General features: G+C 38.1%; 1 protein-coding gene across 1 annotated transcript; it reads right to left on the reverse strand.

Annotated features, from left to right (window-relative positions):
• Nucleotides 1–716: 716 nt before the first annotated feature.
• LOC149830059 (vacuolar-processing enzyme-like) lies at nucleotides 717–10,151 on the reverse strand. Its single transcript, XM_090016288.1, has 9 exons — nucleotides 9,841–10,151; nucleotides 3,224–3,388; nucleotides 2,968–3,124; nucleotides 2,726–2,811; nucleotides 2,422–2,621; nucleotides 2,111–2,159; nucleotides 1,795–2,007; nucleotides 1,383–1,589; nucleotides 717–1,067 (listed from the first exon to the last, which is right to left on the reverse strand). The coding sequence occupies exons 1-9, from the start codon at nucleotides 10,039–10,041 to the stop codon at nucleotides 885–887; spliced, it is 1,461 nt and encodes a 486-aa protein (XP_089872414.1). The 5' UTR covers nucleotides 10,042–10,151; the 3' UTR covers nucleotides 717–884.
• Between the last annotated feature and the right edge of the window lie 3,793 nt (nucleotides 10,152–13,944).

Genomic DNA, 13,944 nt, shown 5'->3' on the forward strand with positions numbered 1-13,944 from the left:
ATAGCTGATTTGAGGGGGTGCTCGGCGACGGTGCGGGACGGCCCGATCGACGGCACAGCAGGAGAGGAGAAATATAGGGGAAAACCCTAAATCAGTCTATAGCTGGCACCTCTCCAGATCTGGCAGCAAAAAAATAACCCACTTGCAAGAGCTGAAGATGTTGGTGGGTGAATGTGAATAGGGTTGGAGTTTAAAATTTAGAGAGAGGGAGTAGCCCTCTATCGGGATCAGGGTTTAAGGTGAGAAAGAGCAGGAGAGAGAGAGAGAGGGAAGGAGAGATAGGGCTCCAGTGGGGAAGTGGGGAAGAAGTTCGGCAAAGTGGCGGGGAAGGAGCTCGGCGAAGCGGTGGGGAAGGAGAGCAAGAGCGAGAAGGTCGCCCCTCGTGAAGTTTTTTGCCCTTTTTTTAATTTAAATGCTCAATGCACCGGCCGTTGGATCTAAATAAGATCTGACGGCCAGCTTAATCAAGTTTTCATCAAGTAGTTACGATTCAGCACCTACCTATTACTCAAAATAATATATATATATATATATATATATGTTTGTGTGATAATGTGAAAAAAAATGTGCGCCACAGCAACCACGCTCCTATTAAATGCCTAAATTCGCCACATTCATTTTTTTCCACACCGAGAGATATTCTCATGGTATTATAAATTGACCCAAACCAATGTAATGAGCTTTTGCTTACAAGCAGATACATGAGAGGTGACGTGTTTTTCCTCACAACCAGATATACGGAATATTATCTTAAATGATACAGACAGGAATATCGGTCACACGATGCTTATCTACAATAAGTTTCAGCTGCACAAGAGATCCATATAAATTATTTTCACACCATGAAAACCAGTGGTCCCCGAGTAAGCCATTACATATCCTTTTTAAGCACTGAAGCCCCTATGAAGAGAACTATATGGGCCTCCAAGGAACCTGGTACAAGCTTGGGCAGAGACCGCGGCCATGGTCTCCTTCCTGATCCCTGCGTTACAGATATTAGCGATTGATCGCATGTGCTTCATACCGTACTGGGAGAGAGACCCGCAGTGTGTTTCAAAGGCTCGGACCTGCACCAACGAAACCAGTGAATCAGACTGAATGGAGGCCAAAGTTGACGTTACCAAAGAATTTTCCGTAAATGCAGAAGAAATTCATGGCATACATAACAGCTTCAACACAGGTTTACCGTTTATCTGGACAACCAAAAACCACATCATTCAGGCAAACAAACGATCATCTTTTGATTGGATGAAATGAAAATTTGGCATACAGAAAAAATATACCACCATTGCCCATTGGGGGTTCTCAGAGACTTGGCAGTTATTCCTTGAAAAAAGAACTTTACAGAAACTTTGCTCGTATTAAAAGATGTATGAACTGACCATAGACTTGAGGCAATCCCAATCATCAACTAGTGGCTGCCCAGATGGTCTTACAGTCTTGAGCACCTCTGGCCCTTTCTCAGAACCAAAGAGAAGCCTTCCGATAAGCTCCATACTGTTGTCTACGTGCAATCGATGGGCCATCATATCAAACAACTGCTTTTGAGCATCAGGTTTCTTAGGAGAGCCTTCTGGAATTCTTCGATACTAGTCAGCAACAATGAAAGACAATTGACATGGACATTAGAAGATCAACACATTTATCTATTATCAGATAGCTAAAATAGGAAGTGGCATTGGGGCAGAAAAACCAAGCAGCAAGAAATATCAGGCAGCAAACTTAAGAAATTCATACGGTCCCAGATAAGGCTGAAATATTTGAGCATTGCAAATCATATTTGTTTTAACCAACCTTATTCCAAAAATAAAGAAGATCAGCATCTCGTTGGTTCACGGCTGTTGAATACATAGGCATGCTGTTATCACCGATGAAAGAAATATTTTCATTTGCAGGGTTTGAGCCCATATACAAGAACAATTGTTCCTTGCTGAGCTTTACATCTCCATATTGCATAACATGGGAACCCAAATCATATGTATGATGACTTGAAGTCCTCTCTTTAACCTGGAATAGTTCCAACCACATCTGTTATGGCGGAAAACATGGACCCAGTAGATTGAGCTGGTAAGGTACTAATGCAACTACAAAAATGAAAAGAACTTTCTACCAGATGATATTGCTGCTTCAATGTCTCAGTTCGCAAATTGTGAACATCACTGAGGAAAGGACGAAAAGTTGATCAGTCAACAAAGCCCAGAGACAAAAGCACAAGAAGAAATACCATACACAAACTAAAAATAATTAATGCACTACATGATATGCAATAATGTAGCACTTCAGAGATGCTCAAATCAAAATAAAGCACTAGTTTTGTAAGATTCAAGATGTTGTAAAGGCTAAAGCTTCCCAATCGACAGCAGTTATATTTTGTATTTACATGAGAAATAGACATCCAGCTGATCTAAAGAGCATTCTGACCTGTCTTCCATCCAAGAAACACTATACAAGTCTCCCAGGCATGTGTCAAACTCTGGAGGAGGACTAGGGAAGCCCCCAGGACAGTATGTGCCCCAACTACTTTCAATAGCATTTGCTGCTGTGGTAGCATATATATTCAGGTCTTCTGGGAGAAGACCTTCAAAAATACTCCCAGATTCACAAGCTTCTAGATAAAATACCTTGAGGGAGAAAAAGGAAGATTATGTCACAAAACTATCAGGTAGCAGTAAAAAAAGTACATAAAAAGTACAGGATGCTAAACAGAATTTTTTTTCTCCAATACCAAGCTTTTATATGTGGCAGAAGCATGTTTTTTCTTCAAGATATTCACGAGATCATCAGCATAGAGGTAAGGATAAGTGGGCATCCCTATGAGAATAAAGATTAAATGGTTCAGTTTATCCATCATATCCGTCTATGCATTTATAGTGAGAAAATAAATCTATAGAATGCTAAAGTGGTCAGAAAGATTATTAGATTCAGAGAACACTTATAAGTCTCACGTACACGATTAGAACAGCTTACCAAGGACTCCAGGCCCTCCATGGTCAGAATAGAAGACAAAGATATGGTCGTTAGGACCACTGTCCACAACTTTCCCACTTCCCCCAGAAACAGCAGTCTTGTTTCCAAGAAGAACAGCAAAAAAGTTGTCCACAGTAACATCATCTCCAACATAGTCCTACAATCATGAGCAATAACAGAAACCATATTAGTGATATAAAATCAGCAGTTCAAATTATGAACAGGAATTGACTATATGATGTAAGAAAAACTTAACCTTGGGGACACCTGCATACACATCCTCACCCTGGGGATGGTTGATGATAATACCAGTTCGAGGATTTTCCTCATGGTAAGCAATGTCATCATACATAAAGATAACAATATTCTCTTCTTTCAATCCACCCTTTATCATGATTTGATATGCATGGCAAACATCAGCCTGAAAATAAATTTATGAGTCATTCAATTACTTGCACATAAATCTGACCATATTAAGAAGAAAACTTGATTTTAACTCAATTAACATATCCTGGATGATATATAATTTTCCCTAACACCGAACATTAAAGTTTTTCATTGCCAACTCTGATTATGCATGTGGTATACACTCATGTGTGCATATGTGGGTTGATACAGCCTGAAGTGCATCGAAGAGTTGGGATAGGTTAGCTGATGTGTGTGAGGAGCATTCGGTGCCGAGAGCACCCAAGTCTAGGAGGATAGTTGGGTCCAATGGGATAAATCCATCTATAGGGATCCAGTTAGGGTTAGAGGCTGATGTACATAAGAGCAAGTAATCATGATTGAAACCTAATGAGAATTAGGCCTTGGCTTTGGAGGTCTCTCCGCCTTGAAGGAGAATCCCTTATATTTCTTACACCTCCCCTTCCCCCTTGCTCCTCTGTACTCCACTGCACTCGCATGAGGCAGCATTGAACTCTTTTCTTGCCTCAACCCCACTCGCCGCACACACCACTCACTTTGTGTGCACACCACTGCACACTTGATCGTGTGAATTTCCCTGCTCTTTGCTGCTCCCATCAGCCTCCCAAGCCCCAAGTGGCCTGAGATATGCATTTGTTCGGTTTACATGCTTATTTTCCAAACATGCTCTGAGGAAATAATTAGCTTGTCATTTGCATGTTTCTGCACATTCATCATGTGTCGTTGCCAATCACTTTCCCTCGAGGTCATGAACAATCTAAAAAGAAACTCAAAGTGCTTATCCTACCAAAATGACAAAACCTGAAGTTTTTGTTGCAATGTTCTACTTCAAATTCAATTTGGCAACACATTGCATTGACAGAAACTTCAGAACTAAAATGAAAACCCATAAGTACACAATACTATCTTGGTTCTTTACTATATCACCTGGGTACAACACGGCAATTTCAAACAATAAGGGTACGAGGACACGGTTATATACATACATACATACATTATATATATATATATATATATATATATATATATATATAGAGAGAGAGAGAGAGAGAGAGAGAGAGAGAGAGAAACTTGTTTTTTAAAGGTCATTTTTTTAGTTTTGTTGACCAGTTTTGGATTTGTCCAACCTGGTCAATGAAACCAACTTGGTTTAACCAAGTTATAAAAAGGGGAAGGGTGTGGCCCTTGCCCTTCTCTCTCTATCTCTCTCTCCGGTTTCCCTTTTCTCTATTTCTCTCTATTTGTTGCAGCGAGACGAAGAAGAAGATGAGGAGAGGAGGTACTCTCTCTCTCCCTGGTCTCGCTCTCCCCCCTCTCTGGCTCTCGTATTCCCCCTCTCTGTCTCCCTCTCTCTCTCTATTCCCCTCTTTGTCTCCCTCTAGGGTGTTAGAATATGGGTTCTTATTATTATATATATATATATAATGTGATTGTAGTATGTATTACAGTCTAGGGGTATTTTGGTCATGTAATTACAATCCAGGGGTATTTTAGTCTTTTGACCATTGTCGCCCATTAGGGGGACTTTTTTATTTAATTTTGTACATTGTTATATTGTCAAGGGCATTTTTGTTCTTGACGATATAACATATTTATAGCTGTTAGGAGCTCCCAATGGTTAGATTTCTAGCCGTTGGGGAGCCCCCAACAGCCATATCTTGGGAGCTTCTCACTCCCTTTTGTGCCCTTGAGCCCCTTGTAATTTAATGCATTTTGTGTGCATTTAGTTCTCAATAAAGACCTTATTTTTTATGTTGTGATTCTCTAAGCCCCTAAGTGGCTATTGTGTTTGTGTTTACTTCTCTAAGCCCCTAAGTGGCTATTGTGCGTTTTGCCCCTTTGTCTGGGTTTGTATTTGACTCTTGTTTGAGGTGTGTGAAAAGTTCTTGATTTCATTACATGTTATCAGAGCCATTGCAATCTTGATCGTGGTAAAGCATGTTTGTGTGGACGTGAGGTCGTAGATCGTATGATCGTGGACTCGTGATGCCCAAAGGTATTTTGCTTTCATTCTCTTTATTCTCTCTATCTCTCTATCCTTGTCTCTCTTTCTCTTCTTGTATCTATGGAGGATGAACTAGAAGTGATTGTCACCATGCTTTGCGTGTTTCTCCATATTTCTCTCTTTTTGATATTTAGCCTGATTACAATGCTCTACATGTTTTTGGATGCACTTGTTATGTTCATATTGACGATTCTCTCATAAATAAATTCCAGCAAAAGGCTTCCAAGTGCATGTTTGTGGGATATGCAGATGATTATAAAGGGTATCAATGTTATGATCCTGTCACTAGACGCATTAAAATTTCAAGAAATGTTGTGTTTGATGAGAACAATTTTGGCGATGTGTTTTTCAATATCTACCAAAGAATCCCCAGAGCAGAAGTTTATCATCCATTGCTCAATGCAGATCTATTTGCAAGTGTTCATGGTGATTGTTCATCTCAGTGCACTCAGGAAACACAGTCCGTTGATCAGGATGACATCGATTTAGGCCCAGCACGTTCATCTCAATCCGGTAATCAGGAAGGTGGAGCTTCACATGTTGAAGAAGGTGCAGACCCGCAACCTCCTCATATTAATAAGTTCAAAAGATATGTCTATGTACAAAAAGAAAAAGACTCTCATCTTGTCCCACACGTAGAACCAGATAATCATGTGATTGTCGGCAACGTGAGGAGTTCAGGTAGAATCAAACATCCTATTGATAGGTGGGTCAGCTACAACAAATTTTCTATAGATCTTCAGCTATTTTTATCTCAGGTTGATAAGCATGATAAACCCGTGGGGTTTCATCAAGCTGTGAAATCAAATAAATGGACTGAGGCCATGAATGAAGAAGTGGAAGCGCTACATGAATGTCGGACATGGGAAATTGTTCCCAGACCCGCTGATAAAAATGTTGTTGATTCCAAATGAGTTTACAAAATTAAATACAAACCCGATGGCACCATAGAACGATACAAGGCCAGACTCGTTGCAAAGAGGTTCACTCAGGAATATGGTCAGGACTATGATGAAATCTTCAGTCCTGTGGTCAATATGGGAACAATAAGAATTATATTATCTCTAGCCGTTGAACATAAATGGACATTGAGTTAGTTGGATGTCAAGAACACATTCCTTCATAGAGATTTGAAGAAAGAAGTTTACATGGAGGAGCCCCCTGAATATGCTAAGGGAGACCCAGGAACACATGTATGCAGATTAAGAAGAGCCATCTACGGTTTGAAACAGGCTTCCCGCTCGTGGTTTGAAAGTTTCTCCTTAGAAATACAAAAACATGGATTATATCAATCTCTCTTGGATCACTCATTATTCATCTTCAAAAGTGAAGGTACAATTATCTTGTTGTTGATATATATCAATGATATTATTATCATAGAGAACTCAATAAATCACGCTGAAGAAATAAAGAGACAATTAAGTCAGAGATTTAAGATGAAAGACCTTGAAGATTTGCGATATTTCCTTGGAGTCGAAGTAGACAGGAAGAGTGATTGCTTGACCCTAACACAACATAAGTATACATTGGATTTGTTGAAGAAATTCGGTATGAAAGATTGCAAACCTTTGTCTACACCGAGTGTCCTACATCAAAAGCTCAGTTCACAAGATGGAGATCTCTACACAGATCCTACAAGATATCAAAGTATAGTTGGTATGCTTCAATATCTTACCTTTACTCACCCCGACATTGTTTACTCAGTCAATCAAGTGTCACAGTTCATGCATAAGCCGCGAACATGACACGTGGATGTAGTCAAGAGAGTGTTAAGGTATTTGAAAGGTACAGTTGGAGATGACCTCGTATATAAGAAAAATTAAAAAAGTAAAGGTATGCATGACATCACGGTGTACAGTGATGCGGATTGGACAAGAGACCTCGATGAAAGAAGATCGGTTTTGGGATATTGCATCTTCCTTGGGGAAAAGTTGGTGTCCTGGAGCAGTAGAAAACAAAAGGCAGTAGCTAGATCAAGTACTGAAGCTGAATACCGATCAATGGTTGCAACAACTGCAGAAGTTACTTACACAAGGCATTTGTTGAATGAGTTGGAGGAACCAATCTCGAAATCTACCTTATTATGTGACAATCAAAGTGCCATCAAAATATCTTTTAATCCTATTTATCACAGTAGGACGAAGCATATTGAGATAGATCAGCATTTCATCCGACAAAAGGTTGAAGACAAAAAGATCGAGACTCACTTCGTTTCTACAAAAAACCAAGTGGCAAATTTATTTACAAAAGGGCTGACGAAGATCAGATTTTGGTTTTTGAAGGACAAGTTGTCCATGGTACAGGACCATGTACAACTTGAGGGAGGCTATTTGTCGTGATAATGGGTTGGATCATTTTGGATCTGATCCAGAACCAAATCGTGTATTGTGTGATTGACATGTTTATTGGGGTATACTTGTAATATTGTTTTTGTTATAGGACTGTTATGTCCATGAAAATCACTGTATCTTATGCTATGTCACATGGGTGCGGGTGCGGGGGTGCGGCACTTTAAAAAAACTTGGGTGAGGGGGTGCGGCATATATATATATATATATAATTTTTAAGTTTTAACAGTTAACAACATTAACACTAATGAATGTTCATCTTGGGCATGACCGAGTCGAGCTAGGTCAATTCGGGTTGGGTCAGGTCTACCCAACCCCACTTTCATCCCTACACTGCAGCGGCGTAAAACATAAATGGACATGATATTTTACCAGTCAAAGCAATTAACTTTTCTAATGCATTTATTAATTACTTATATATATATATATATATATATATATATATATAGAGAGAGAGAGAGAGAGAGAGAGAGAGTAATTAATGAGAACTGAGCAGTCCGTTCCTTTGTTAAATCTCCACCCCTCGGCTGTTACGTCTTTGCTAGCCTCTAAGAAGTTTCTTCCCAAGATAAAAGTAACTAAAAATCATGTAGAATTAATTCTTCTTTCGTTTTCTATGAAACCCCTTTAAGTAACCATTAGTGGTAACATCATTATTTTTCCATGATGCCTAGGAACATGTATCGGCTAGTATTTACCAACCAAACACAAGTTACAAGAAGCAAACAAATACTCCATCAATCAGCCATTTTTTTTGTCCAAAAATTAGACACAAATGACCCTGGGTGCATTGACCACACCCAGGGTCCAATTGACCGCACCGGATGCAGCACCCGCGTCGACGCGGGTGCCGCACCCGGTTGGCCGAATCCCTGTGACTTAGATCTTATGTATAAATGAGAAAAGATAGGTCACACATGTTTAGAAAAAGACGTGACCTATTCTTCCTCTTGCAGATAGGTTTTGGTGATATCTCAAGATCTAACAAACATGGGTACAACAGCCAAACCACCGTGTCACGGTAACATAGGTTCTTTACCTTCAAGATCCATATATCAACCTATCAAAATGGATATCGAAATAAGAGATGGATAAAGAGATCATTACATCGGGACCATACAATTCTCCAAATGAAATGAACATAGTTGCTCCAAACATGTGTCTCAAGCTATTCACCAAAACATGCAATAAAAGATTGCAGTTTTACTATCCATCATGTTTCTATTATATTCAACCATAATTCCATTCCTATCTCTTACCAACTATTACAAAATAATTCTGAAATTCAAAGCCTCATCTTGTACTATCAATAGTGCCTCAAACACCTTCATGAGGCAAGTCACCCTAGGTAGCTGCACAGGATCCAGTTTCAAACTTATGTAGATTCCAATTGAATAATCGGGCGGGTGCATCTTATTATCATGCTATGAACGCAATGAGTCGTCCAAGGTGGGTGTTTGGATGCATCCACTTATTCAAAACGGTAGATAAGTTGAAAAAACTGATGCTCTAGAATACAATCAGGTTTCCCAACTTATCCAACTTTCGAGATGAGGAAACCCAAGGACCCTACATAATAACCCAAAATTCCAATCATTACCGACTCTACGACCAATCTATCATAAAGAAATCCAATCCTCTGAGCTTACAAAAACTCTAAAATAAGGGGAAGAGGGAAAGAAAGAGAAAAAACCCAATTAATCTCGATTCACATGCATAATAAGAACACAAACCATAAGAACTAGTGAAAGCCAAACAACAGCACTTCCAATACACTTACAAATCGTCAGCTAAACTCAAAATCTGCCCGAAAAACCAATAGCCCGAAGAACCCCAGAAAAAGAAACGAAGATTTCTTCATCATGAAAGACTTAATTCTCCTAGAAATCGACTCAGAAAAGGGGGGAAATACGAAAAAAATCCACAGAAGCAGAAACTCTAAAACAGGAGTAATATATAATCATCAAAACCCTAATTATCTACGCAAAAAACGCAACACGCGCAGGAGAGAGAGAGAGAGAGTAAAAATCACAAAAAATCCCCAAAAATTAAAGCGGAAACCAGTAAACGAAGGGTCGGAGCTAAGGTCTCAACCTGGTGCCGGTAGTTCCAGTAGCCCGAAGATCCGGCGACGAGGACGGCCCACCGAGTGCCCACGGAGTCATCGCCGGCGTCGGAGCCTCCGGAATGCTCCGACGGTAGCCGAAGGAGGTCTGACCAAGACGGAATCCGGCCATCGGCGCCGATGGCGATGAGGGCCAAGAGGAGAATAAGCGGAACACCAGGCCAAGTCATCTCTTTTTCGGCGAGTCGCAATCCGAATACGCCGGGAAACCACTCGGTAGAAGCGAACTGGTTTTCTTTATTTAAAGAAAGAGAGTTTTGGGGCAGCACGGAAGGCGTGGACCCCAAGCTGGACTGCTTATATATATATATATATATATATATATATATATATATATATATATATATATATATATATATATATATATATATATATATATATATATATATATATATATATGTTTTTATCGGAAAAACACCCTCGTAATTTTGAACTCTTGTCTCATATTATTCAAATTTCAGATTTGCTGGTTTTTGTCAGCTTTTCGTTATTTTGCCATAAAAGTCTCTTGAAAATTTTATGGGTTAAATTACCGTTTTAAACTTTTGTCACTATCACCCTAAGTTGTGTCTCATAATTATCAAATTGATTTATTTGACGTGGAGTGGTAGCCAAATAATTGGAGTTTACATCTTGGAGATAATGTTCATTACTCTCATATGGTATAGAAAACTCTCTTTCTTTTTTTTACATCTCCCTTTGATGTGATTTACGTGTTTAGCTTAGTAGAAAACTGGCACTTGGATCATGTTCTTTCTCAATATGTTGGAGGTTAAAAAATCAATAGCCCATAATATACTAATTTTTTTAATCTTAAAATTTATATTTTTAATATCCAAAATACATTTCAAGGGTCAATTCTTATTATTTTGATCAGGCTAAATACATGTGTAAGGTCATATTTTGTCAAAATGGCCTCTGTGTTTCAAGTAGGGAGTTCGAAACCCACAAGGGTAGCGAATATTTTTCCTACATCGAGCAACAGGCTCCTCTATGTCACAAGAAATATATATAGGAAAAAGAAATATGTTGCTAATATATTAAAAAGCATAACCAGTTCACAAGACATAGGATATTTAAAGCATATACTCCCCAGGGTCTTCGAGATGTTTACTCATGTTAAAATCGTACTCACAATTGACATAGATTGGATTATCAAACTCAACTAGAGACTGGTCTTTTTATTGAAAGCGGTTGCAAAGATTAGGATTTCTATAGATCCTCACTTGTTTTAATCGCTCTATATTTTTTAAATATTATTTTCTTTCTTACTTTTAGAGTTGCCTAAATTTTCCTATTAAACTTTATTTTTCATTAAGTTTACACTTAAGTTTGGTCCTATGTGTTTGTTTGGATTGAATGTTAGGTTGTGTTTAGCTCATAATATGTCTTGACCTAATAATGCCTCAAACGGATTTGTAGTTAATCTATTTTGTTTAAACACGGAATATAGTGGTTTTTTATTTTACTTTTATTTTTTTGGATTGGCAAGCTGGGTTAGGTGGACTCCTACCGGTTACAAGTAGGTATCAACGGTTTACCCGGACGACCCAAACCAAACCCTATAGGGTCCGGGTATGTGATTATCACTTTTTCTTGAATTTGTACATTGGTCAGGTTGCCTGTCAATCTTTTTTATTTTTATGACGACAAAACCTGTTCAAGCTGTCAGGCCATTTCCGGTGGGCCCACAACACATGATCAGGTGCAATGTGACTGCACACTTTTGGTGTGCTGCTGCTCCCGATCGCCCTCCACCTGCTGTTGGGCTAAACAGTTGGCCTGATCTCCCTCTCAAAACCCACATGGACCGATCCTCTACTTGGACAGTAAAACCTTTGGATTGCTCGGGCCCACATGAGAGGGTGTTGTGTGTTCTCCAGGGAACACAAATTCACGTGTTCCGGTGTGTACGGAGGAATATTTTGGGACCTGTGATAATTCATATGCTAATATTGCCCACAATGACTTTATAATAAAATAATATATAAAAAAGGTAGATATGCTTTTGACAGAAATGTCCTCTCGTAAGATATATATGTATTGGACGAAAATGTTCTCTCGCTCCCCGTATATAGATTTGCATGTTCCGCCTTTGTTTTTAGCTTGTGTTAGAACACATGACTGCCTTCTCATTCCTGTCTTGTGTTAGATAGAAAACTTTTTTGGGTTCGTTCCTATCTCGTGGAGATAACTATAAATCGAACGATTGGTTCGATCATTAGTGAGCGTCATAGGGGGATTTATCGACCATCTCTTTTTACAGTCTTTTCTTCTTCTTCATTTTCGTTAGGCAGTATGAAAAAAAGCAATGACGCACAAACATTTCAACAAGTGTCATTAAAGTGTGGTGAGTACATTTCCATGTCATCATGCTATTGTTGAAGAACGTATGTCGTCGTGAGTGTCATTAAGGTGTTGTTTTGTTATTACAGGTAGATTTTATCATTTTGACGGTTGGAAACTTGAAGATATTTGTAAGGCGGTGGGATCTGTTGACAAGAATGTTTGGTTACAGATGCGAGCAAGGGCCTCTACCCCATCCGGTATCGTCCATTCACTTAGTATATGCAATATAACACAAATCGCGGTTATAGTAACATGTATATCGATTTGTGAGATATTATTTTGTTTGTTAATATCGATTTGTAATATATTATGCTGAATTGTTGTGTATCGATTTGTAAGCTATTATGTATTTTCTAATGTTGATTTGTGAGATACTGCTTTGTTTGTTAATATCGATTTGTAATATATTATGCTGAATTGTCGTATATTGATTTGTAAGATATTATGTATTTTCTAGTGTCGATTTGTGATATATTGTTTTGTTTGTTAATATCAATCTATAATATATTATGCTGAATTGTCATATATCGATTTGTAAGATATTATGCGTTTTCTAGTGTCGATTTGTGAGATATTATTTTGTTTGTTAATATCGATTTGTAATATATTATGCTGAATTATCGTATATCGATTTGTAAGATATTATGTATTTTCTAGTGTCGATTTGTGAGATATTGTTTTGTTTGTTAATATCGATTTATAATATATTATGCTGAATTGTCGTATATCGATTTGTAAGATATTATGTGTTTTCTAGTGTCAATTTGTGAAATATTGTTTTATTTTTTAATATCGATTTGTAATATATTATGTTGAATTGCCATATATCAATTTGTAAGATATTATGTGTTTTCTAGTGTCGATTTGTGAGATATTATTTTGTTTGTTAATATCAATTTGTAATATATTATATTGAATTGTTGTATATCGATTTGTAAGATATTATGCTGAATCGTCGTATATCGATTTGTAATATATTATGTTGAATTTTCGTATATCAATTTGTAAGATATTATATGTTTTCTAGTGTCGATTTATGAGATATGATTTTGTTTGTTATTATCGATTTGTAAGTTATTATGTTGTTGCTTTGATACTGTGATTTATCCAATCATTTCTTTGACTTGCTTAACTAATTGGTAGCCGTTATTATATGCATCTTGAATAAATCGTAGTAAACGTATGTGTTGGCTAACACAAATTGATATTGTGCTCATAACAGTGTTGAGCATATCAACTAGTTGCAGTGAAGATGATGTATCTCAATTATTGGAAAGTTATGGAGCAAAGGACATCCGTACTATCGACGCACCTGAAGAAGTGAATATTGTACTAATGATGCACATGATAAGAAGGGTACATGCATTGGATTCACTCTTGACTTGAATATTCCAGCAGACGAAATGCAATTCGATAATAAGGTAGACGATCATAACAATGCACTTGACAAAGGTGCAGACACCTCAAGTCTACATGATAGTACACTTGACTTTGTTCCCGTAGAGGGAATGCAGTTTAATAATGAGGAAGCCACATACAAATTTTACAATGATTATGCCTTAAAACTTGGCTTCAGTGTTAGAAGGTATTCTTGAGCAAAAAATGCACAGGGTGTCGTGGTGAGAAAGGCATATGTTTGTTCTAAGCAAGCTTGGAAGAAGTCAAGTGGAAATCCAACAAGGAGCAAGCCAGATTCAAGATGTGGTTGTTCAGCGAGAATGGTG

This window comes from Nuphar pumila, chromosome 8 (genome assembly GCF_984573655.1).
Source record: "Nuphar pumila chromosome 8, dmNupPumi1.hap1.1, whole genome shotgun sequence".
Taxonomy (NCBI): domain Eukaryota; kingdom Viridiplantae; phylum Streptophyta; class Magnoliopsida; order Nymphaeales; family Nymphaeaceae; genus Nuphar; species Nuphar pumila.

What these genes read in the sequence shown, in the direction of transcription:
- LOC149830059 (XM_090016288.1), bottom strand. Translation starts at nt 10,041, where the DNA reads ATGACTTGGCCTGGTGTTCCGCTTATTCTCCTCTTGGCCCTCATCGCC. An exon ending in TGTATGCAGGTGTCCCCAAG is followed by an intron (nt 3,125 to 3,223) that starts GTTAAGTTTTTC and finishes TCATGATTGTAG; the next exon opens with GACTATGTTGGAGATGATGT. An exon ending in TTCTTTATTTTTGGAATAAG is followed by an intron (nt 1,590 to 1,794) that starts GTTGGTTAAAAC and finishes GTTGCTGACTAG; the next exon opens with TATCGAAGAATTCCAGAAGG.